Here is a 27428-nt window from a genome sequence, read left to right as displayed (position 1 = left end):
AATTCTTGTGTACACTATTAATTGCCCAACAATTATGTTAAGGTCATTAACAGAGTCATGTTAGCTAAGTTGCTTACTGGATATTTCCAGCCCGTTCTTGTTACGCACAAACACACACACACACACACACATTACCTTCTGTGTCTTGCATATTTGCCACTAACATGACCACTGCCATCACAGCCAGGGGTAGGACAGCTGTAAAAAAGAAGGAATTAATTATACAGGTGTCGGTGTGCTGCTCAGAGATTATATTAAAAGCAGGCGGTAGGCATTACAGAGATGGAGGGCAACAAAGACAGAAAGGAGAAATCAAATAACTAAAAGGAAAACTGGGGGGAAGGGGGATGCTTTTTATTAGCAAATCCCAGGGGAATTAATTTCATCAGTGCAGCAGGGCATGAGCAAGCCACCAATGAACTTGAAAGTGCATTATACCCATTAAAAGGCATGAATTTTCTAAATTGCTAATGGGGATACATTTTACACTCAGAGCACTAACCTGAACAGCTCTTGTATGGCTGGTTCCACGGGAACTGCAGAGAGATGGAAAATATATAAAAATTTATCATCTATTACAAGTGCCCCCCTCTTCTGCTGAAAATTGCCAAAAAAAGGCTGTGTAAAAAAGCAAGGGTCAGAATGAATCATGCAAAGAGATTCCGGAGGATGAAGGTCACCCTGAGCAGGGGCCTTGAGTGATTTACTGAAGCAAGAGACGTACCTCGAACACCTTTGGACCGTGTGCGATGGCGCTTCTCGTCTGCATCCACCTCCATCTGGGAATAGATTAGCAGCCAGTCAATGCTCTTATCCTGCATGCACAGACTATCAATGCACAGACTGATACAGTCTATCTCACACAATTTATTGACAATATTTTAATTCCATTTTATCCTGTGAGGGGAGGCTCTGCATTAAGAGGGATTTTCCCCTTTCTCTCCCTCACCCCTGTTTTAAAAGCTCCCTACAATTGTTTAGAAACATAAAAAGCACATGGCAAATTTTATTCTAATCACCTGGTTCATGTGCTCTTCCTCTATTCCTTCCCCCCATCTCTTTCACTCACAACCAATTTTCTCTTTTTTAAAAAAATGCATTAGGTTTCCTTCCCCACCCCCACTTTCTTTATGAACAGTTCTCTTTAAAGGAAAGCCAAGAGAGGCAGAATCTAACAGATTTCTTTGCAATTTGAAACTGGGGTCAGGTACTCTAGAATATTGGGAGGCTTTCAAGAGAGAGATTTTTTAGTAAAAAGAAGAAAACAGTTGAAGCACAAAGAGATCTTAAGATATGATATGTCTCCCTGCTCTTCTTTTAATGAAGAAAGAGCTCCCCACCCTCACTCTGTTTGTCCCATCACATTATTCTGAAGAACTGAAATACATGGTAAACTCAGGGCCCTTCCACAGAGCCATATAACCCAGAATATCAAGGCAGAAAATCCCACAATATCTGCTTTGAACTAGGTTATATGAGTCCACACTGTCATATATTCCAGTTCAAAGCAGAAAATGTGGGATTTTACTCACCTGTGTGGAAGGGGCCTTAGTCATTATAGGTTAAAATTTGCAATGATATCTTCATGTTTACACACTCCAAGTCCTGCTAAATAAATCATGGTCACTGATCAGAGATCAATATGTGCACTATTATATGCTGACTGGTAACATGTGAGTGGAAGACTCTTTAAATTAAAAAGATAGGCAACATCCACTAGTACAAATTAAAGAGGAGACTCATGTATATTCAGATTTAGAACTATCAGATAAAATGAATTTGTGCACCATTATGGCAGGTCAGTTCATGCATTACCACATTGAGAACAGATCATTGTACTTGGGAGACCGATTTGGAGAAGTAAAGTCACAAGTACCTATTATGGGTAGCTCTAGATCCAAATAATTTCCACCATACTGTGTGTCAGAATCCCATCTGGAGCTCTCATCACACTGTGGATGAGACACTTCTATTCACAGAACCCAAGATGAGAAATAGAAATATTGGTGTCAGAAAGCATATGAAAACAACATTGTCCTCTCAACCTGAAAACAAAGGTGTCACTATCTCAGGGTGGTTCCACACAGGGCTTTAACAACCCAGGTGCAATTTGGTTTCTTAAATGCAATTGCGCCCGGGTCAAAGTCCACACACCTGGCCCCAACATCTGTGCTTTCCTGGGGGTGGGGTTGCCCAGATGCCCTGCTAGGCCTTCGGGCAGGGCACCCAAACACAAAAAAAACCTACAGAAAAGAGTTAAAAAGAGAAAATAACTTACAAGGCTGGCATTAGGCCTTGGAGCACACTTCCTGGAATGTACCAATTACTGTATATACTTGAGTATAAGCTGACCCTAATAGAAGCCGAGGCACCTAATTTTACCACAAAAAAACTGGGGAAACTTATTCACTCTAGTATAAGCCAAGGGTAGAAAATGCAACAGCTACTGGTAAATTTCAAAATGAAAATAAATCCCAATGAAATTATGTTGAAGCATCAGTAGGTTAAAGGTTTTTCAATATTTACCGTATTTCAAAGAAAAACAGTAATCTAGCTCTGTAAATGGAAAAGTAGGGTCAACAAAAACAATATGATATGAACAATAACATAATAATAATAATAATAATAATAATAATAATAATAATAATAAAACAACTTAATTTGTACCCTGCCCTATCTCCCCATGGGGACTCAGACCGGCTTCCAACATAGTAACAGGCAAACATTCAATGCCTACATCAGGGGTCCTCAAACTTTTTAAGCCGAGGGCCGGTCCACAATCCTTCAGACTGTTGAAGGGCCGGATTATCATTTGAAAGAAAATACAAACAAATTCCGATGCACACTGCATATTTGTCTTATTTGTAGTGCAAAAACAACAACAACAACAACAACAACAACAATGAAAGAACAATACAATATTTTAAAATAAAATTTTTTTTAACCAACATACATTTATCAGGATTTCAATGGGAAGTGTGGTCCTGCTTCTGGCCAATGAGATAGTCAAGTTAATTAGGGTTGTTGTTGTTGTTGTTGTTGTTGTTGTTGTGTGCCTTCAAGTCATTTCAGACTTTGGGTGAGCCTAAGTCTAAAATTTATTTATTTATTTATTATTTACTGCATTTATTTACTACATTTGTATCACACCCTTCTCACCCCAAAGGGGACTTAGAGTGGCTTACAAATTATATGTACATACAATCTATATATATAAAAGAGTGATGGCATCACGGCGACCCACAAAACAACAAAACTACAGGCCCCCCAACCTCGACATTTGACAACACAACCCAACATCCACGGCTCTAGGTTGATACAACAAAAAGAAAAGAAAAATAAAGTCCTAATTAGAGAGAGAGGAATAATTGCTTTTATCCAATTGCTGCCAGTTAGAAGGCTAAGCTCCTCCAACTTGGTCTCCTAGCAACCCAATAAAAAATAATAAAAAACACTAAAAATTAATACAATAAAATACTATAATAACAGAAAATAACTAAAAATAATACAAGAAAATAATAAAATATAATAAATAAAAATATTACAATAAAATTAATAAAAAATTGCAAATAACGTCAAATAAAAATTACACAACAGTTTTTAACCAATACCACCACCACTTTGCCACAGCAACGCATGGCCGGGCACAGCTAGTATATTATATTATTAGCATAGCACAATATTAGCATTATATATGACTATATTGAACTATACCACTATACTGTAATATTATTAGTAATATTATATGCAATGTAGAATATATAATTAATATTATTATATGGTATTATTATTAGTGTTATATTGTATTACATTATAATATTATTATCAATATTATATGTATATACAATATATTATATTATAAAACTGAGGGTGGGGGCCAGGTAAATGACCTTGGAGGGTCGCATCCGGCCCCCGGGCCTTAGTTTGGGGACCCCTGGCCTACATAAACAATGCAGAGCTAGATATAGACCGCGTTTTAAAAATGCGAAAGGTCACGGCTTCCAGTCCACTCCCCCCCCCCCAAGAAAATGAGTAATGGGAGGGAGTAAAAACAACGTACGCTGAAGAACTGAGGGGGGGCCCAAATTGCTTCTGCCTCCCTCTTGCTTTCTCGCATGTAATGCTACATCCCTAATGAAGGTCTTGCAGCACAGTCCCTTACCCCCCCCCCCCCCCATTTTTAAAGAATTTTCAGAAGGTGGTGGGGGCAAACTTGCACCTTCTGGGCTCCAAGAGCCCAAAAGGTGCAGGATGGGTGTTTGGACAGGTCGCAGGGAAGTCCCAGGACTTCCTGTGGGCCTGTCCACACAGGCCCATAGCCCATTAGACGCAGGCTTTTCACAAAAGCATATGTCTAATGGGCTATCAGATTAATTTGGTACAAAGTAGAGTTTTCCTGCTTTGTGGAGAATGCAATCGCTTTTCTGTGGGATGTCATTTGGATGCCCTCCTTGAAGATGCTTCTAAGGGGCTGTCTGGATGCGCCCTACATATACTTAGTGGGTCTCAGATTGGGGAGACTAGAGTTTGCTCTTCATGACACTTGAATAGTTTTTATTCTCCTTAACATAATTTTGTTACCGTTGTTATATTATATTCATATTTTATGTACACCACCCAATGATTCCATGTTGAGAAGGCCATGCATTAAAAGATTTATATAAAGTATACAATATGTGGATAATATGGAATATAAAGTGGCTTGGGTATTAAGGCTTTTGAAGGAACACATCATCTTAAAAAAGCAAGAACTCTTCTTCAGGTCAAACATAGCTAGACAAGAACCTTTGTGATCTAGCTGTTGCTAAAACAAGAGAAGATTTATGTGTGAAGACTGCTCATGGTGGCAAGGAAGATAGTGAATTCTGCCAAAACACTTCTCCTTACCTACAGGACAGCAAGGATTTCTTGGATCAAAATTTGTGGCATTTGCCAAGAAAACATTTGTGTAATTGTGCCATCTCACAAAACTATAAAATGCTGTTGCCTTGTTGCACAACTTTAACAGGCAGGAGCATTGATAAATAGAAGAATCATGTAATCAGTAGAGGTACAATTAAGGATACATTTAATACAAGTCTTTCTCACTTATGTATCAATTATAGCCTCTATTAAGGAGAGAGAAAGTCATCTTTGTCTTTCCACTCCCTATAGATACCATAGGTAGTGTTTAGAAGATAAAAATATGTTGATATCTATAGTAATTTTCCTAAATGTTGTTCTTATTTGTGTAAGAAATTTATTTTATTTTTTCTATTTTGAATGTGTTATAAAATACTAATAAAAACCAGAAGCATTTGACAAATGTTTCTTTTTCATCACTTAATGACTTCTTCTCTGTTTTCTGTATGTGTGTGCTTAACTTCATATGCATACATGGAAAAATACTGGCTATAAACACAGACATTTTGCAGAAAATGCAGAAAATGCTGAAAATGCGATGGAAAAAGTATTCATTGTCTTTCATGCAGGAGGTAAGAAATATCACAAGAGTATTGAATTCCCTGTGGGATGTGAAGATGTTTTTACTCAAGGCGCCCCTGAATAAGATGAATGCTTCACACAAATTGGGGGTATCATGAATGGTCAGAGAAACACATTACATATTTAATATCATTCTAATATACATGTACTGCTAGGAACATGATGTCAAAATGACTTGAACAACTGGAGATATTATGTACATTGACTTCAAAATAGGGAACCACCATTTTATGCTCTGCTTGTTGTTATTGCATACCTTCAAGCTGTCTCCAATTTATGGCAACCCTATCATGAGGTTTTCTTGGCAAGATCTGTTCAGAATGGGGTTGTTTTTGCCTTTCTCTGAGGCTACCAGAGGGCGACTTGTTCAAGCTCACTCAGTGAATTTCCATGACTGAGTGAGAATTCAAATGTATGTCTGATTCAACACTCAAGCAACTATACCATTCTGGTTCCTCTATTTTTTCAGCATGTCTGAACCTTGTATTGTACTAAAATGTATTCTTGTAATTTAAGGATTTACAGGGTTTTGAGTTACACCTCCACAAGAAAACACACAAACAGTCCAAAATGCAAACCAATACATCATGTACAAAAAAATCCTGCACTATTCTGAATACTGCATGCTTCACATTGTGGACAAAACTCACATTAAATGTTATTTTTTGTCTTCTGAGTGCCAAAAAACGTTATGACAAGAAATGTAACAAATTTATGAATGCTCTCGAGACTTTCAAAAGTGTTGGTGTAAAAAAGAAAATTAAGAAATTTATTTCAGGGTTTTATTTTGGTTTTGTACTTGCTTTTCAACTTTCTACTAGTCAAAGCAGAATAGTCCATATATTATTTTTTTATTTTAATAATGACTATATTTGTTATTAGGCTGGGACACAGAATTGACGAGTGCTGATTATAAAATACATAACACTCAAACAAAAATACATTTCCAAAATCAATACTGTGAGAGACTTCCCTAGATTTTAGATAGCCTGTTGTTCGATTAGGAGTTGGGAACACAGTGAAGAAGCTGAGAGCAAAGCAAAGAATCTAGCGCAGCTTTTGTAAGAAACATGCCTAACCTATGGTCCATTCATAATCTAATTACGCTTTCTGGCAACCTGGCTATTTTGATTTGGAAATGCATAGTTACAGAGCAGCTCAGACAGCTCATCACAAGGTTATATTGATATGGGAAAGCAGATAGCCTACCCTGCAGATCCTTTCTGAGGTGGAAGTTGCTGTTTTATGACAAAGCTACACGTATCAATTTAAAAGCATTTTTTTACAATGACAACACAAGAGTAGCCAGATTCTCCTCTTTTCCCCCCTCCTATATTCCACAGACCCAAGAATGAATTCCTTAACTTATATGGACAATTTCTCTGTTTTACAAATCTATCCTTTCAATACAGAAAGGTATTTAGGAAATGCTGTTTTATTCTTTTGTAATGGGGTAAATGACCTAAGCCCTAAAGGTACATGTGGCACTTGGCCTATTTGAAATTAGGTGTCTAGCAAGAGCCGTCTATCCATTTTCCGCCCACGCTGGGCAGGGAGCAGGAGTCTCTCTTTCTTCCTCCCAGCCCAGCAGGCTTCTTGGGGAAGGGACAGATGGCTCTTGCCAGGGAGAGAAACAGAGAGGGAAAAGAGAGAGAAAAGTAAGAGGCAAGAAGGCATACAGACATACCGAATAAGAAAGGGGGGGAGGGAGAGAGAAAAGGCTGGCAGAAAGAAGAAACTCCTGTGACTGCTTTGCTTTTTAATTCCACACCTGACATGTGTCACCCAACAGATTACAAATGAGGAAATCTGGCCTCTTCATGAGAAAGAAGGATCTTCATTTCAGTTTTATAGTAAGCTGCTTCCCCTCTGGATTCTCTATGTTACCCTGCTTTTGCAGTACAATATTTAGGAATGAATGCAGGCAAGCAATATCAACCATACATGAGAAAAAAGCTATCCACATGTTTTACGGATCCAAAGCATTGCAGAAATACAAAGAAATGTTGGATGAAATATCATTTTTAAAGAAGAAGGTATATTGCTGAAGTTTGTGCATCATCTTGTGCAGTTTGGACAGGTCAACACAAAGGACCAGAGTGAAAACACATGCACAACTATCCTTCCTCTAGCAGAAAGTGTTTCCAACACAAGGCAACACTCTTTTGTGAAAAAGAACTACTTTGAAGGCAAAGATCCAATCTGGTTCAATCTGGTTCAAGCTTTCAAGGGCTCCTAGTTGAGGAGGTTGTGCCCACTATGGACAGCCTCCTTATCTAAGAAGACTTCTGAAAACACATCCAGTCCAGTTGCCTGACTTTTGTTCAAGGAGGTCCACTGGCTGCCTTTTATTTTCGGTCCCAATTCAAGGTGTATACCATCACATATAAAGCCCTAAACGGTTTGGGACCCACCTGCCTTCGTGACCGTATCTCCTATCATAAGCCTACCCAATCCCTTCGTTCATCAGGGGAAGCTCTCCTGTCCCCACTCCCGATATCCCAGACCCGCCTTGTGGGAACAAGGGAGAGGGCCTTTTCTGCTGTGGCCCCCCGATTGTGGAACTCACTGCCCATTGAGATTAGGCAAGCCCCCACATTAGCAGCCTTCAAGAAAGACTTGAAAACATGGCTCTTCCATTGTGCTTTTGGAGAGTAACTATGTTATATTTCTTTTCCGTTGCTCCCTCTAATATCTATCCTCCAGAATACCCCACTTCCTTATGACCCTGTTTCACTGTGGTTTTTATTCTTATGTCTCTCTCACCCCGAGTTTTAACTTAATGTTCATGTGGTCTGCCCTTGTTTTTCATTGTTTCCTTTATTTATTTTGTAATGGATATTATTATTTATTGTATTCCTTATTGTGTTGTGATGTGTTGTTCTTTTATATGCTGTTTATATTGTATTGTTTTGGGCATGGCCCCATGTAAGCCGCCCCGAGTCCCCATTGGGGAGATGGTGGCGGGGTATAAATAAAGTTTTATTATTGTTGTTGTTGTTGTTGTTGTTGTTTCTATACCATGGTAAGAACTGTGTTAGGGACATGTGTCCTTTATAAGCGTGTTTCCTTTTTTGGGCAATGTGAGGAATGTTATGCCCATCCTCATTCAGCAGTACCCAAAGCCCTCCTATATTTTAAAGTCCTTATAGCTGTCCCACATGGCCATACTGTGTTTTGCAGTAAGGAAGCAGAATTTTAAAAAGGGCCTGACTACTTCTCTACAGCCAGAAGCAAAGCAATGACTTCAACACTAACATCAACTGGGCTCACTCCTTTAATGATTGTAAGGTCTGGTTATGGGGTCACTGCCAGATGCTTCTCTGAATGTTTGATACAAAGCATGCAATAGTTGCTTCAGAGGCTTCACAGTAAGTTGGTGGGAAGACATGGCTCAGAGTAGTATAGGTCTGCATGTGGATATTTACAATATGCTGAGGGGATGTTGGATTGAGGACTTTGTATCATCTTGTGGTCTCCATTAGGTAATTTCATTTCAGGAAACAAATTATAAACCCCAATGTCTTATAAAATTACCAAGTCCATTTTAAGGAGCAGAAAAATTACCTTGTTATTATTTAGTGAACTATTTAGCCCAGAAGCGGAATCCTTCCAAAATCATCCATGGGCCAGACGAAATTAATGAAACAGAGATACATTTAAGACCAATCCCTGGACAAAGAACCAACTAGAACTTTTCCTGGTGTCTCAACTGGTGACATGGCTTCAACCTTCTTTCTTCTCCCATGTTTTGACACTGAGATTCAGTTAGGTCCTGTAAGTATCAGCTGAATGGGCATATAGCTTTGCTCCTTCTCTCCTTTCCCTATGCAAATTTCACTTATAGCAGTCATTGAGCCCTGATCTCAGAACATCATTGAGCTTCTGCAAACCTGATATAAAAACCCTGTGGACTTTATTAGACCCATGGATCACAGATACCTCACCCCTGTTTCACTACCTATTATTCTTTGTCTATCATATAGATAAGGGGCATTTAACTTTCCATATATTGTTGACATACTGTCTGCATCACTGCTCTTTTGTATCCACTATGACATTTCCTCCTAGGTATGAAACTAATCGTTCCATCTAGTAATTTTCCATAGCATGGGGAACAAAGCCCACAACTGGCTTTTTACAAGCCTCTGCTTCTTAACATTATGAACAATACTGATTGGTTTATATCAGGAATAACTAGTGTGTGGATAGAAAAAAAGAGGCTCAAGTAACACTGGGTAACAGGAAGCAGCCAGGCTTTGAAGCTGCAAGGCCATTCCATGCTAATCAAAGTGATCAACTGCAACATTTACACTTGCCTCCAACAGACAAGAGTTCTTCCTCCAACCCTGGACATTCCACAGATATGTAAACCCCATTTGCCTAGTTTCCAACAGACCTCACAACCTTTGAGGATGCCTGCCATAGATGTGGGAGAAACTTCAGGAGAGAATGCTTCTGGAACATGGCCATACAGCCCAGAAAACTCACAGTAACCCAACACTGAAATTGTCGTGTCACTTAGGCACAAGGCAGAGGTGTGCTTTTTAGCCATAATTTTATTTTTATACTATTTTTTATGGATTTTAATATTTGACCTTAACATTCCGTTGTAGTCATAAAAGCTACTTTGGCTTTTAATGAGAAATATTTGGTACAACTAGACAGTAGACTCTAGGTTTGTGTTGTTTTTGAATTTTGTGATTTAAAAATGGGGAAAATCTAATCTAAGCAGGCTGGTAAAACAAAAAGCAAAATATAATGAGAAAATTTGTTTAATGCTGACAGAGCTCTGTAATCATCTAGGTCCCCAGCTCTTAAATCTAAAAGTGGAAATACTGGATGTATTAATATTCATTTCAGTATGTTTTTTTAAAAAAGACCACTGATTGATCTAATGGATACCAATATATTATAGCTTGAACAACCCTGATGCCCACACCCTTAAGTTTTGGACATTGGCTTCAATAGCCACAAGGCTCATTACTAGAATTCTACCCATCTGAAATCAAGGACACAGAAAGAATGCTGATGGTGCCCTCAATATACAGCTGCTGCCAGGATATATTCAGCCTGCAATGAGCTTCATCCCAAGCTGTGCACTGGGAGGGGGCAATCATGTGACTGCTTCCTTTGCACGTTGAGCTCTGTGTACTTTGGGGTATCACAAGCAATTGAGATGGTTTGCTGAGAGCTAATCTACCCTGAGCTCAGCCCATATCTCTGGCAATCACACAACTGGAATTCAGTGTGCATGCTGAGTAATTTCTAGCACAAGCTGCATACAGAAGGAGATGTATGAGCTGGCTCTCTACAGATCTATAGATATTTTGAAGTTGGTCACTTATGGAATCCACAGCTGGCAAAATAATTCTACAGCCAGCTATCTTTCTAAAACAATATTTAATCAGTAATCAGATCAGCAACCATGATGGGCTTCATATCATGAAGACTCGCTATCTTTATTTTTGTATTTTCCTTTTTTAAAAAACAATCTCCTCATACAAAATACCTAATTCCTATAACATGCTACACTCTTAGTTCAATAATTAATACCCTACACCAGCAAGTTCCACAAATTAATTATACATTTAATAAAATGTATTAGAAAATCCAGAGCTTCTACATTTTTTATGAATATCTTTAGGGGTGTTAGCAAGTATTGTGATGGTATCATGTATATTTGATGATAGATACTTCATATAACATTACAAGCATCTCCTAAAGTTTGGGGGGCAATAATGGCTGACAACTCACGATGTCTACTTTGCCATGATCAATTTGCAATTCACAGCACTCAGCTGCTAGCTTGCTAGGAATCCCAAATGACAGTATTAACTCCTTCCTCTGTCTTTTCCTTAAAAACCTATAAAATACAGAGTGCAACAACTAGAGGAAGAGCTGCCATTTTGAATCATAAGTGAATGCTTCCCCAGGAATAGAATCTCAGATGATACTTATCCTTTTACCTACAAGTGAAAAATATACTCCTTAGGGAATTACTTTTGCCCATGTGTAGAAATGGGGCTGACTGCCCATGAGCTTATTTCCATTGCAAAAGGGGTTGACTCCCATGTGCTTATTCCACTGACCATTCCAGAAAAATAGGATCACTAACTGAGACACTTTGCCTGTATATTGTAGTAAAATAAACACCAAGAAGGTCCTGTAACACCCAAACCACTACTAATTGGAAGTCAGAAGTATCCCAGCTCCTAGGATTTAAAGATCAAAATGTGATCCATAGCTCCTGTAAATAGCATTAATCGTTTAATAGCTCAGAGCATATTGTGAAAATAAAAAACAAAGCCAAACAAATGACAAAAAATAAGTTTCACAAGATCTGAATTGAAGAGAAACGAACAAGTTTTTTCTGGCTCTCTTTCAATCACCATTGCCAGCATTGCTTTTAGCACACGTGGGAATTGTGGTCCAATTGAATAAATGTTTCCAATACAAAGAAATGTCTCCAAACTCTGCTTTTAATGAGTTGCTCCCATTTATCAATGTCTCCCAATAGATACATTTTTTTCCAGTCAGCCTTCACTCCAAAAATCATGAACATATATCAATAACCATATATTTTTGAAAGGGGTGAAGACAAAGAGTTTTGAAGCTAGAAACCAAACACATCCCAGTTAGGGGTTTTGTGGGAAGCAGAAAGAATTGGAGAAATAGGGAATAAGGGAATGAAACTGAGATGATATATATAGCTAGAAGTGAATGTGAAGGAAAAATGACAGGGAAGAAAAGAGATGGGGATGGGAGGGTTAAGACAAATTATCTAGGAATGAGGAGAGAAAAGGACAAGGGAGATGAGAGGGAGGTGGATTAGGAGATAAAAATAAGTGCAACTAGATGATGTGAACAGGAAAGGAAGGATGGTGAGAAGGAAAGGAGAAAAACAGGAGTTGTCAGTGGGGAGGTGAAGGAAAAAAGATGTCGAGCAAGACAGAGGAAGCAGAGAAGCAAAAGACATTTAACCAGGAGTTGTGCGAGATGGGAAGAAAGAGAGGCTCTAGGGAATGAGGGATATTATGTAGGCAGGAGTTACAGGAGGCAAGAGAAAAAGACAGGGAAAGAGAGAGAGGTTTATGTGCTTCCAACCAAGAAATGAAATTGTACTGAGGTTTTATCCATTTAGAATATGGGGAGAAGAATGGAAACCGAACTAGAAAGTTTACACAAAAAGAAATGCCAATAATACGGTAGCACCATATTCCTGAAGCAGTTCAGTATTCCTCCAAGTGGAGCATGCTTTCCCACTGAGTCCTGATATCAGCTGCAATTTGGCAAACTTTGGGAGAAAGGGAATAGAGACATGGCCTGATAGAATCTACTGGAAAATGTATGCAAGCATTTCAAAGTAGCCTATAACAGCAAGGCCAGCAGCAGACCAAAAATCTTTCTCAAAGCAGCACTCTTGCCATGAGATTCTAATCCTCATCATGTCGCCAAGTGGAGGAGTCTGTCCTGGAGAATCTGACCCAGGCCCTGAGATCTGGTAACTCTAAATATGAAGTATTACCATCATTGGCAACCAGCTTGAGTAGCAGTACATTAACAGACAATTATAATATCATACTCTCATAATGGATTTCAAATTCATTAATATTTACCTTCAAAAAGTGATCTAAACTTCCCAATTGGTTAACACCACAATAAGAAGGGTTATACTGGATTAGATCAAAGACCTACAACATATCCTGCCTCCAAAATATGTCAGCCCACAACCATGAAAACAGCTTCCCTTTCCTGCTGCTGTTTTCCAAGAGCTAGTATTCAGAATCAGAAAAAAAATGATTTCATGACCTTATTCTCCATAAATTTGTCTAATATTCCCTTTAAATATAGCTAAATTGGTAGACACATCCTTTGTCACCAAATGATCCTGGGTCCTAGAATTAAGGGAAAAGGATAAAAAAAAATATTTCCATTTCCTGTATGCCACCCATACCTTTGTATGTCTTTATCGTAGCCTCCTTTATTTCCTTTCCCCCTAAACTAAATACCGTAGATAACATGTAATAAGCGCCAAATGTTGTAACCTTTCATCACAGAAGAGATTGACCTTTCTGTGCCTTTTAAATTTGAGAGAACGAACGAATCTCTCGGTCATAAGATTTCCATGCTGTCGAGTTACCTAATCTGGATAAGCTTTCTTTGTGTCATTATTTTGGCTCATATCAATAAATATATGACCTACACCATAAGTGTGCCACAATCAGACAGACAATCAGAGCAGTAAAGGAAGATAATACACTTCATACCAAATCAGCCAAGACAATTGTGGACAGCAGTAACGTAAGAGTCAATAGTCAACTTGAGGACAGTGAACTGGAACTAAAGTCCTTCCATACTCCTCAGATAAAAGAAAGAAAGGATATGAGACCTCTATTCAGAGCTCCACAACAATTAAGAAAAATAAGAAAACAAACTTCTGGGATGTTTTTCTGACTCTATTGTACGTCTGCAAAATATGGACCATCTACAATCATTACTCTCAACTTTTGCAAAGATTCCATCAATGATGCCTTTTTAAAAATCCTGTAAATCCCTTGGGAAGACAGGAAGACAAATGTCAGCTTTCTAGAAGAAGCAAAGACCATCAACATTGAAGTAATGTTTATCATAGGACTGGCCACTTTGTCTGAATGTCGGATCACCGTCTCCCAAAGCAATCACTTTATTCTCAACTTTAAGAATGCAAAACAAAATGTTGGTGGACAACATAAGAAATTTAAAGATGAACTTCAAGCTAACCTTAAAAATGTGGCATAAGCACAGGGAACTGGGAATCCCTGGCCCTCAAGCTTTGCAACTAGAGGGCAGCTGTTACCATGGTGTCATGGATTTTGAGGAGATACAAATAGAGAGAAAAAGGAAGAAACGTGCCGAGAAGAAGGCACGTCAAAAAACCTTTGTCATGACTGTCTTCCACTTGGAAACCTGCAACCTCATTTTGACAGATCATGTGGATCCCGAATAGGTCACTTATGGACCCGCTGCCAAGACTCTACCCTTGAAAGAGAATCATACTCGCCCATGAGTGATCACTGTCCTATAGTATAGTAGGAATCCAGCCGAACCAGAAAAAATTGATCTCTCACAATTTGTGTAAAACTTCTTAGCACACTGGAAAAAGTGGCATATGTTTTAATGTGCTGTGTTTATTGGTACTAAATATTTAATTTTCTAATTTTGAATTTCAGTCATATAATAATAATAATAATAATAATAATAATAATAATAATAATAATACTACTTTATTTATACCCCGCCACCATCTCCCCAACGGGGACTCGGGGAGGCTTACATGGGGCCATGCCCAAAACAATACAATGTAAACAGCATATAAAAGAACAGCACAACACAATACAATAAGCAATACAGTAAATAATATCCATTACAAAATAAAACAAGGAGACAATAAAAACAAGGGCAGACCACATGAACATTAAGTTAAAACTCGGGGTGAGAAAGACATAAAAATAAAAACCACAGCGAACAGGGTCATAAGGGAGTGGGGTATTCTGGAGGATAAATATTAGGGGGAGCAACGGAAAAGAAATATAAAATTGTTACTCTCCAAAAGCACAGCGAAAGAGCCATGTTTTCAAGTCTTTCTTGAAGGCTGCTAGTGTGGGGGCTTGCCTAATCTCAGCGGGCAGAGAATTCCACAATCGGGGGGCCACAGCAGAAAAGGCCCTCTCCCTTGTTCCCACAAGGCGGGTCTGGGATATCAGGAGTGGGGACAGGAGAGCTTCCCCTGATGAGCGAAGGGATCGTGTAGGCTTGTGGTAGGAGATACGGTCACGAAGGTAGGTGGGTCCCAAACCGTTTAGGGCTTTATATGTGATGGTATACACCTTGAATTGGGACCGGAAAATAAAAGGCAGCCAGTGGAGCTCCTTGAACAGGGGAGTAGATCTCTCCCTGTAATTCGCCCCCGTAATTAACCTGGCAGCCGAGCGCTGGACCAATTGTAGTTTCCGGGCCGTCTTCAAGGGAAGCCCCACGTAGAGCGCATTACAGTAGTCCAGTCTAGAGGTAACTAAGGCATGCACCACCGTGGTCAAGTCAGACTTCACGAGGTATGGTCGCAGTTGGCACACAAGCTTGAGTTGTGCGAAGGCCCTCCCGAACACTGCCGACACCTGCGCCTCAAGCATCAGTGCTGAGTCCAGGAGGACCCCCAAACTGCGGACCTGTGATTTCAGGGGGAGTGTGACCCCGTCCAGCACAGGTTGCCACCCAATACCCCGATCCGACGTGCGACTGACCAGGAGGGCCTCTGTCTTGTCAGGATTGATCCTCAGCTTGTTCCTCCTCATCCAGTCCGCCACAGCGGCCAGGCACTGGTTCAGCATTCGAGGGGCTTCCTTGGAGTCAGATGGGAACGAGTAGTGGATTTGCGTGTCATCTGCATAGAGATGGCAACGCCCTCCAAAACTCCAGATGACCTCTCCCAGCGGTTTCATGTAGATGTTGAATAGCATGGGGGATAGGATAGACCCTTGCGGGACCCCACAGATCAATGGCCAGGGGTCCGAGCAGGTGTCCCCCAGCTTCACCAACTGGGAATGACCCTCCAGGAAGGACTGGAGCCACAGCAGAACCGTGCCACCGATCCCCATCCCAGAGAGCCTCCCCAGAAGGATACCATGGTCGATGGTATCGAAAGCCGCTGAGATGTCCAAGAGAACCAGCAGGGTCACACTCCCCCTGTCCAGCTCCCTGCGGAGGTCATCCACCAAGGCGACCAAAGCCATCTCAGTACTGTGCCCAGGCCTGAAGCCAGACTGCGAGCGGTCCAGAAAATCAGTGTCATCGAGGAACTCCTGGAGCTGCGTGGCAACCACCCACTCCAGAACCTTGCCCAAAAATGGGAGGTTGGAAATTGGTCTGTAGTTGTTACATACAGATGGGTCTAAAGAGGTCTTTTTTAGTAATGGTTTTACTACCACCTGCTTAAAGCAGGATGGAACTGACCCCTGACCCAAGGAGGCATTTATAATAGCCACAAACCAATCCAACAACCCATCTTTGGCCAGCTTAACCAGCCAAGAAGGACAAGGATCCAGAGCGCAAGTGGTCGCCCTCACAGACCCAAGAATCCCCTCCACGTCATCAGGAAGAACAAGCCGGAAAGAATCCCACAAGATCGGACAGACAGGTACCTCAGTTACCTCCGCTGGAACTACAGTTAAGCTGGAGTCCAACTCATGGCATATCTGAGCAACTTTGCCTGCAAAATGGTGCGCGAAATCGCTGCACCGAGTTGCCAAGTCATCAGGAAGCCCCTGGGTCTCGGGAGGCCGCAGGAGCTCCCCAACAACTCGGAACAACTCCGATGGCCTGTTGGCTGCAGACGCTATGCGGGCAGTCGTGAAAGCTTTCCTGGCTGCTCGCAGAGCCACGGAGTAAGCCTTAATAGCGGCTTTAGCCCGTGCTTGGTCAGACACATCCTGAGATTTCCTCCAGATGCACTCTAGTCCCCTCCTCGCACGCTTCATCACAGCCAGCTCCTCAGTGAACCAAGGAGTCGACGTGACTCTACGCAGCGAGAGGGGACGTTCGGGAGCGATCGTGTCAAGTGCCCTTGTCAGCTCACTATTATAGCGATCAGCCAGGACATCGACAGGATCGCCAGTCTCCGGAACAGGAAGAACCCCAAGAGACCTCAGAAGTTCATCCGGATCCATCAGCCTCCTGGGGTGGACCATCTTAGTGGGTCCACCACCCCTGCGGAGGTTAGAAGACACGGCAAAACTTAAACAGATCAGATGATGGTCAGACCATGACAATGGAAGGATGTTTTGCTCTTCCACTCTGACTGTCCCACCGTCCACAATAAAGACAAGGTCCAGCGTGTGTCCTGCCTGATGTGTGGGCCCAGATATAACTTGAGTCAGCCCCATGGTCGTCATGGCAACCATGAAATCCTGAGCTGCACCTGTCAGTGTGGTCTCGGCATGGATGTTAAAGTCTCCCAAAACTATGAGTTGTTGGGAGACCAGGGCCGAATTGGAGACCACTTCTGCTAGCTCAGACAGAGAGACTGCTGGGTCGCGGGGTGGACGGTACACCAGCAGAATCCCCAAGCTGTCTCGGACTCCCACCTTCAGGAAGACACACTCGAACCTCGAAGATTGCGGAATGGCGCATCTGATCAGGGCGATGGACTGCCGAAAGATCACCGCGACTCCTCCTCCCCGCCCCCCAGCCCTGGCCTGCTGATGCATCAATTTGTATTTTGCAGTAGCAAGTACAGATGAAGAAAACAATCAGTGACTGAGCAGCATTTTCAAATAAATCAAGTAATATCAAATTAGAGATGTAGGATTTTATTTGACAACAACAGTACCACCAAAAACAACAACAACAACAACAACAACAACAACAACAACAAGATCATAACTTGAGTGAGACAGGAAATAAAGACTATTTAAATCAAACTAATGTCCAAATGTTTTTTTAAATTAACACTTTAAATTTAGATGATGTAGTTATAATATTAATACAGGGCACAATATTATTGCATTAGTTTACCATCATTAATTTGTCATGTATTTGCTAAATTTAGCATCCAGGAATTCCTATAACAGATGACAAGAGTCTTCATACATTGTAAAGATAGTAAATTAGCTCCAGTTCCAGATGCCATACTGTCTAATGAATGGAATTTATATAGCCATCCTTTGAAAAGCTACTTTAAGTCAGTCTGTAGTTCAGATTCATGACTTAGGGTGCATCTACACTGCAGAATTGTGATGACTCATGGGCCTTGTAGTCCCGTTCCTAGTACTATTGTGGCAGACGAAGAGGAAAACATGGGATTTCCACCGGTTCAGCCAGAATCGGAGCCCCTGCACCTGGAGGATGTTTGCCCTCAAGAAGTCAGCCAAACAAGCCTTGGGCAGAATTCTCCCCCGTTTTCCCGAAAAGACAATTATAATAGAGATAGAGGAGCTAGGGAGGCTAATCGCCGGAGTCTCAGAATCGCAGCCAAACAATTAGCTGATTAGGTCTGCTTCCCTTGGGAAATTCTAAGGAGTCATGCATCTGGACGGAGTTGGGTTTCACTTCTCGTTCTCCAGGGAAAGGGTTCTTCTGGCGGGAAACGAGACCCTATTAGGTGTTTTGCCGCAAAGGAAACCTTGCGGAGTCAACTCGTCAGCCTGAGGAGTGAGATCGTGTGTGGACTTAGTAATCCCAGTTCCTTGTTCCCCGGACCAAGTTCCAAGCCTGCCTTGTTTCACGTTTGACTGCGGACCTCGCCACGGACCTTGTTCTTGCTTCTTGTTTGCCTCGTATCAAGTCTTGTTTAGCCAAGAATCTAGTTTGTTTTCCAGCCTTGTTGTCAAGCTTCAATGGACTAAAAGACCTTGTCATCTCTCCACACTATTGCTTGGCAAAGTGTGTGTTTCGGTTAATGGATTATAACTTTGGACTCTAATATCACATATTGGACATTATTTTCCTGGACTATATTTGACCTTTCCTGAAAGGTCTACTTCTGAACTATATTCTTCACTTGTTTTTATTGACTTTATATATTCCTTTAATAAAGATATTAGATAGAATCTGGCCTCTGCGCATGGTTATTGGTGTTCTGTAGCCTGGGTCTTGACAAGAATTAATGCAACTTAACACATCACTAACTGCCCTGGCTCAATGCTATGGAATCATTTGAGTTGTATAAGGTCTTTAGCCTTCTCTGCCAATGAATTCTGGTGCCTCACCAAACTACAAATTCCAGGATTCCATGAGCCAGGACAATTAAAGTAGTGTCAAACTAGATTATTTCTACAGTGCTGATAGACCGCCAAATAGTCTAATTTTGAAAACACATTTCATATACCATATTTGAAATCAGACTCTGCAAGAAAACTAATCCGAAACCAAAAGAATGTATAAATTCTAAAAAAAACAAAAAAAAACCAGACATGATGAATTTGTTTGTAACATAAGTGGAACTACATTTGAGCTAACAAACCAGAATGTTTGCTCTCTGTGGCAGCTGCTTGTACATAATAAGCTCTTTGTCTGCAATGACTTGCCACAATGGGAAAGCTTTTTACACAGGCAGGCAGGCAGGCAGACACACAGACATGCACAATGCAAATGTACTGATTTGTGATTTGTGGAGATGCTGAAGTTCAGCTTCTCTATATGGTTGTTTCTTTCTAAAGGTTGGATCTCCACAATGGAGACATCTCTGAGAAGACTGTCATCTGTACCTCACCTCAATGTTTATGCAGTTTTATGCATTTTTATTACTCTTCCACATACCCTTTCCAGGAATGATTTTCCTGAATATTACTGTGAATTTTGATGTATGGAGACGAGAGAGTGTCTAAGTCCAGAAGGTTTAAGTTCTAGTTTAAGTTCCCCAAAGAAACAGCAGCTACCAAATTAATCTTTTGTTAGAGAAATTACAGGTGAAGACTTACAATAACTAGAAAACAGCTTGGGATACCACTGGAAGGTGAAAGCCACTCCAAAACTCTTCCGCTCCCTTATTCTTCCCTCTTGATATGAGCAAGGGAACAAAGAACTGAAGCTACAGTTATGAGGGCACACATACACTAACCACTAAAAGTCAGCTTTGGACCAGTATTGAAGAAAGTAGTTTTAAAATAGCACAATCTGGGGCTACATGGGTGACAATCTCTTGGGAGATGTAAAATGAGATCATGTGAGGTTCTACTAAAATTGAAACTGAGTACAGTAATAATAATAATAATAATAATAATAATAATAATAATAATAATAATAATAATTTATTTGTATCCCACACCCACTCCCAAAAGGGACTTGGGTCAGCTTACAACAAAACTTTAAGGAAACCTCAGGATTTAACAATTGCCAGAAGTCTCCAGTTAAATTTCTTTCTTTTTCTTTTCTTTTTTTTTTAAAGGTAAACACTGCCCCTTTGAACTTCTCACAGATCAAGGAAATAGGGAATCAAACCTTTACAAAGTCACAGTATCTCAGAACAACAAACAAAACAACAACAAAAAAAACCCCCTAAAATGGATGTCTGGAAAGAGAAACTGCAGAATTGGAATATATCCTCATATTCCTTTCCGTTGACAGTGGGTTGAACAGAAACCCCCCTCGATGGATTGGAACAATGGTTTCCTGGCTCACCACATGTATTATAATACTAGTTAACACATCAGCCTCATGAAGGCTCTCTTGGCCGGTATATTATATCTACTTTCTGGTCCCCAGGCAGCATCACATTGCATTCCAATAACTTTCTCCACCTTTCATTCACTTTGGCTTTAGGCAATATCTTTCCTCCTGCCTTTCTTCCCCAACAACCATTGTTAAAACTAAATTGGTTATGTCATCACCATACCCATAAGTTTTGTTCTTCCATCGCTTTTCACACATACTACGTGCTCATTCATAGTTATAAAGGTCAGTTCTCCATACATCTGATGCAAGAGAATAAATGGACACAACTCCTGTATTAAATTGCACCAACAGGTTAATTTCTGTTGCTGGTCTGAGCTATGATGTCGGATCACTTACATAGTTTTAGATAAGCAAGTTCAATATTCCCACATCTTTGTTTTAGTACATCTTCTGTGACCAGGAACCTCATCACATGAACTTCAGGACGTGTCCTAGGACGCTTCTAGGACGCTTCCCCGCCAGACCCTATCATATGATGTAAAGCTACTTCTGGCGGGGCTCCATAAAGGAAGCATCCTGGCAGCATCCTAGGACCTTGCCCAGAAAACATGGGAGGCTTTCCCTGTTCTCATTAGATAGACAGAGGAGAAGCCAGACGGTGACACTTTCCCTGTGTGATGGGGAAAGCAGCACAGCAGACGATGCAGAGTGCAGGGTGATGGTTTTCCCCACTGCCCCATGCATTCACCATGCTACCTGGCAAATCCCCCCACTGTCACCTAGCTTCAGTGTGATGTGGTCCCTAGTTTCCTTGCCAAATTTGGACATGACAAACCTATTTAACATAAATACAATTTAGAAGAATTAATTTTAATGACGTTATATAAATAGTTACTGTACTAGTGTTCAAGAAGAGCCAAGACATCTTGATTAAGTTAAGTGATAAACAGACCAATTAGAAATAATAAACTATTGAAATCTGGTGTTTATTTTGTATATTTTGTCTGTGATGGTTTCTTCTTTAATACCAAGCATATAGCTGATTCATACCCGACTACACCTTTAATACCAAAGATGTAGCTGCTTCATACCTCGTCTTTGTATCTCTACAGTATGAAAAAGCATAATATCGAGTTATAAATATTCATCTGAAAAACTTCTTAGTATTATTCACCTGTAAAAATACTATTAAAATGTATGGGATAGAATTATAAATTGGTTGTGGCAAATTTTCATATGCTCTTTCCCAAAACTTTGAAATGCACTGACCACTATCCTGTTAATGGCACCCATGTTTTGTTTGTGACTCATTTAGATCTGAAGACCTTGTAGAAATTCCAATTGTGCTTCAATAACTCTTATTATCACAGTGAATCAAGCTTAATCTATACATGAAATTCAGTCTCATGAATTAAAATACGCCAGCAGCAATAAATTTTCCTGCCTGGTAAGAAGAGGCAGACTAACATATGGTAACTCTAAATTCTCCCACAGAAGTGTTTGTGGGATTCTCTAGGTTCTCTAGTTTGATTCTATGGTATGCTTCCAGCCCAAGTATACTCAAATATATGGTTTTCTCATCTATGGGTTCAGGTATCCACAAGGATAATGGTAATCTTGGAAAATATCCCACACAGATGCAGAAGTTGGACTGTAGTGATATTATTATTCACAATAGGTACATACTGTAAAGTCACAAACACCAGAAAGATTTTTCAAAGTGGTTTTAGTGAACATTTAGGTGAAAATGCTGCTGCTTAGCCGTGACTAAACTTGTCTAAAGCTTGTTGCACCAACCTCTACCTATTCTTCAGAAATACTTGTTTTCTCTTCCTAAGACTCACCAGTCACCATATGAACAAAGAAAAGCAATCCATAAAACAAAGGGATTCTTTCCATTGAAATTAATGAGACATGGTTGGGAAATTATGCTTGTGAAAGAAGGCATAAGCAGCTTTTCTATGGGGATCGTTTCCATCCCACAGATTTTTTTTTGTGGTGTCATGAGCACATAGTGATGACTATTATAGCTTCCACATGGAGAACCTCAATTAAGAAGCTATTTAATAATAATAATAAACTTTTTTTATATCCCATCCCATCTCCCCAAGAGACTCAGGGTGGCTCACAATATAAATAATACAATAAAATACAATACAATACATAGAATGGAATAAGCAATTAATAACACATCCCATCAATATAAAACACAGGATATGACACAAACAAGTTAACAAAATTAACAATAAATGATAAAACATTAGATTAAAAATGCAATCATTCCTATGATTGGAATGACTTCCATAGACCAGTCTTACATTTCACATAATGGACATAAACCCCAGGATTTGGGCACTTTTAAATGTCACTGAATTCAATCTCTTTTAAGCAAGTAACTATGTGCTGACTGGTTTCCCTAAAATCCAAGTGTGGGAAAAATATTGCTAGAATGAGAAAGTGCTAATTTAAAGCTAGGTTGGAATCCTGACTATCAAGATGGAAAGTTTTAACTAAGGTATTCTTAAGTAAGACAATAACTTTGGAATATAAGAGTCATCACAAATTTGCTTCACTATCCCTAGATTACAAGTTCCAAACCAGATAGCGCATGGAAAGCATAAACGGGTGATTTGTTCATTTTGCACAGAGCTTTATAGGACTCGTGGCTGCCCTTCCCAATAGGCAAAATGAGGCACCTGCAAATCCCAAAGCCAGGAACTGTTTGACTCAGCTTTCCAGAGAAAAAGACTGCCAGGCTCTGGGCCGCTGTGTTCTAGCAATACTTTAACAATAAAGCAATCAGCAAGCCCACAAATGTCTGGCTCTGTGGGATTCTTCCTCAGATCCAGCCCCTGTAAGCAAGGTGCCATTGTGGACACATGCCATGAAAGGTGGTAGGACAGCTCAGCCAGTTTCTGTTAAGAATTCACCAGGGGAGCAAGGAGTTAGGCTCTTCCCTCTTGCATTCTGCAATCTTGAAATGATCAGCTCCCACAAAAATACTTGTGACTGCTATTTCCATTTCGAAAACATGCATGTTAAATGTAATAACACAGTTAACTAAATATGAGTGCACATAAAATTTGTTTCTGTAGTGCACAACAAAGTCATTGTTTTTTTTAAAAAAAAATCAAAACATAGAGGTAATCAGCAAACCAGATCAGCTTAGAGTGCAATAGCCAGCCCAAAGCAGCTTTTGAAAATAATGGCAAAGAGAGGGAACTGCTCCAAATATGCACAGTTATTCCAAAAACATAAAGTCTCAGATTATCCTAAACTAAATATATGAAACAGGATCAAATATATGTATTTGGAATTTCTATGTTTAATTAAGTATTGCAAAAAAAATACAATATAATTTCAGGAAATAAACTAATGTAACAAATACATAGGGATATGTTATTAACAGCCTAATGAGTTGTAGAAACATGGTCATGTCTCAGACAACTGAAAACATATCTCTGGCCAATAGATATTTGGGGGATGTTGAGAGGCAGGCTGCTGAGGATATTGTGAATGGTATTTTGCAGTGATGTTTAGTTTTTTAAATGTAATTTTAATTGTTTTTAAACTGCCTTTTAACTTTTGTATCTATGACACAAATATTTGTTTTATTTATTTTGTCATACTTTGTGCTTGTATTGCCTTGCTTTTAAAATTCTATTCAGTTGTATCATTATATTATTAACAGTCTTGAGTCCCTATGGGGAGAAAGGCAGGATAAAAATAAAGTAAATAATCAGAACACTATCACTTGAGAACTTTTAATATATTGCAGCAATCTGGAACTTGATTCTGCTTCTAACACTTACCTAAGATATGCAAGTCAGTGGTTGTGTTGTTTTGGAATAGCTAACATCTCTACTGTAAGAACTATATGAATTTTTACTTAGGCTATTTGTAGAGACAATGTGGTGTTTAGCTTGAGTACTGGACTAGGATACCAGAAGACCAGGATTCAAATACTTGCTCTACCATGGAAACCTACTGGGTGACCTTGGACAAGTCACACATTCTTAACAGCAGAGGAAGGCCATGGCAAGAACAAGTGAAATCTGAACACCTTCTACCAAAGACATGATATCTTCACAATAGGGTCTCCATAAGTCAGAAATGATATGATGACACACAACAACAAAATACATGTGACATAAATGCTTAGACTGTTTCAAAATGCAACAAATTATACATTAATAAGACTCAAGCCAAATAAGAAACATACTATCTATGCAATTAGCATAAATTAAACTGGAAATACCACTGATCTCCCCTTAACATAACTGCTATAGAAAAAACGGACACCTTTTACATCCAGTGTTTGGCTGGTGCATTTGCTACTCAAGCCAAAACAAAACAAATCATAGAGCAGAAAAGTAATAAGAAAACGTTAATTTGAAGTTTCTATGCAAGATCTGCACATCAGGATCTTTACTAAGAATCTGGAGGGGAGAAAAGCTGATATGAGTTTCTTACTTGTTACATATACAAAGCATAAAAAATGCCAAGAGCACACAAGAAAGCAAATTTTGCACAGTGAGTATTGTTTCTTCAGAGACCTATTGACCTGTTCAAGGCAGTTACAAATGTGTTTTATTAAGGCTACAGTAATACTCTACCAAAGAAAGCATGATTTTCAGGGCTGCCATTATGCCTTTAATTTTGGAGAGCACCTAAAAGTCCATTTCTTTTGCAATGTCAGGTTAACTCCATTGGGTCTTATGCCTACTACTGCACTCAAAAACAGTGGAGGCTAAAACACTAAAACTCTTCCCAGACATAGAGTTTTACTTCAAGTGAGCTAGCCAAGACCCTAAACCTAGGGTTTTGTTCCACGAGGCTGCTATTCTATAGCAGAAGCATGACCATGGACAGTGTCAATATACAAGGATGACCGCCCTTGGAATTTGTGCAATTGTACCGATTCACCGATCTGTGGTTCTGCAGCTGTACTATCACTTAGCCTTGTAACTCCATCATCTAGCATTTCCGCTGCTCTGTAATTTTTTAAAACGAATTTTCAAAAAGTAATTTCACAATTCCTGTTAAGATTAGTAAAATAAAAATAAAGGCGCTTATCAGTGAATTGCATCCCATGAAACACCAAGGGGGGGGGGGGAGAGAGAGATTGTCACAACAGGTGCGTGATGGGAATAGGCACAAATGCGGCTATTGACAAGTTTATTGACAAAGTTCAGACTAAACCTTAGAGTGGGTTCATAACTGCATTGGCATGCCATGGCTCACAGATGTTTCTCCCTCTCTTAGTCTTGCTCTCTGCATCACGTGAACACAGCTGCCAGAATTTTCCAGGTAACATAGACAGTGGCCATGCTTAGTTGGGGGATTCTGGGAGATGTAATGCAGAAAATTACTTTTTGAAGCTATTCTGTAAGAATGCTAAAGACTTCTAAGGCTTCTGTAACCTACTACATCCATTTTCTCACTACTCTATCTTCTAGCTGGTCACCTGTGTGTTAATTTGTCCTGGTAAGAACACAAACTTTGAGAAGCCAAAGATAAAGCTACTGTTGGTGGTGGTGCTATAGCTATTTCTTCACATCAGGGATGGGTAACTGTGGAAGGCTAGGAGGATGCATCAGCCCCTCAAAAGAACTTGAAGAGCCTGCTCTCATAAAAAAAAACACCCTCTAGGAGTTATGGAGCTATTTTTACTCTATGAGGCTCATGGATCATGTTTTGAGACTTTCCTGAGGCATTTTAACAACAGGAAGTGAACAGAAGTCATCTCCTATTCACTTCCTGTTTCAGAAAAATGCCTCTCCTGGGCCTAAATTAGCCCAGGGAGGCCACAAATTGTGATGGCCATGATGTATATTGAAGATTAACTTCTCTCTTGATCAAATTACTTTCTAGAGATTTGATTTTTCAGCTATATAAATCCATTCACATGGATGATTTCATAGCCTTAACAACACTTGGTGGCCAAAGACAAGAAAAATATGGCTGCAGTTATTTTATTTAATGCTCCATGGTGGCTTCATGGACTCGAGAAGGGACAGAAGGAATAGGGGCTGCTCTTGCTCAAGGTACTTCAAAGATTCCCTGTATTGCTCTGGACATAAATGTCCAGAAGAAGGCATTGCTCCAAATTATGCTGCACTATCAGGTTATATCTTATGAGCAGGTACAGATCATCTCCCTGCTAGCCAATATGCAGTTTCTGCACATCACTTCATTCATCCAAAGGGGTGTGTAGGCACTAGATATGTGCGTGAACTTTGTTATTATCATTTCTTCCATGTTTTTCATTTATTCAGAAGCACGAAACAGAAAGCCCCCTCCCCACATGAAAAGCCTGCTTTTGTGTGGAGCCGAAATTTCATGAGTGCACACTTCTTCTCTTTCTCCTCCTCCCTCCCTCCCTCCCTTGCACCCACAATACCCCTCATTCACTCATGGGAGTCAGGGCCGGGCAGCCCCACATCCGGACCTCAGCATCAGGGTGGAAGGAACCATCTCCCCTCCCTCCTTTCCAGGTGTGTGTGTGTGGGTGTGTGACTGTGCTGGCACACGGCTGCAGACAGGCACTTAGAGGTGAATGTGCGCTTTCCAGGCCTGTCCGCACCCCGCCACAGAGTTTCTGTGTGGTGTGGGGCATGCAGGCAGGCCTGGAAAGCTTGTGTTCTCAGTTCCTGCCTGCAGCCAAGCAACTGCACAGTCACACATGCCCCACCGCCCACCAGGAGGGAGGGGCTGTGGTTCCTTCCTGTTTGCTTGCTGAGGTCTGGATGTGGGGACTGCCTGGCCATGAGTCCCATGAGTTAATATGGGGC

General features: G+C 40.3%; 1 protein-coding gene across 23 annotated transcripts in view; it reads right to left on the bottom strand.

The window, feature by feature from the left end:
- myt1l (myelin transcription factor 1 like) overlaps window positions 1–27428 on the bottom strand; it is a 410971-nt gene that overhangs the window by 180263 nt on the left and 203280 nt on the right. For all 23 annotated transcript variants that reach the window (XM_062982592.1, XM_062982596.1, XM_062982546.1 and 20 more), the window contains 3 exons: window positions 725–779; window positions 503–536; window positions 136–198 (listed from right to left, as the gene is read on the bottom strand). In XM_062982592.1, the coding sequence (XP_062838662.1) occupies window positions 136–198; window positions 503–536; window positions 725–779 (152 nt within the window). The remainder of the gene's footprint in view (window positions 1–135; window positions 199–502; window positions 537–724; window positions 780–27428) is intronic.

This window comes from Anolis carolinensis, chromosome 1 (assembly GCF_035594765.1).
Source record: "Anolis carolinensis isolate JA03-04 chromosome 1, rAnoCar3.1.pri, whole genome shotgun sequence".
Classification (NCBI taxonomy): Eukaryota; Metazoa; Chordata; class Lepidosauria; order Squamata; family Dactyloidae; genus Anolis; species Anolis carolinensis.
This window is presented reverse-complemented; position numbering and strand designations above follow the sequence as displayed.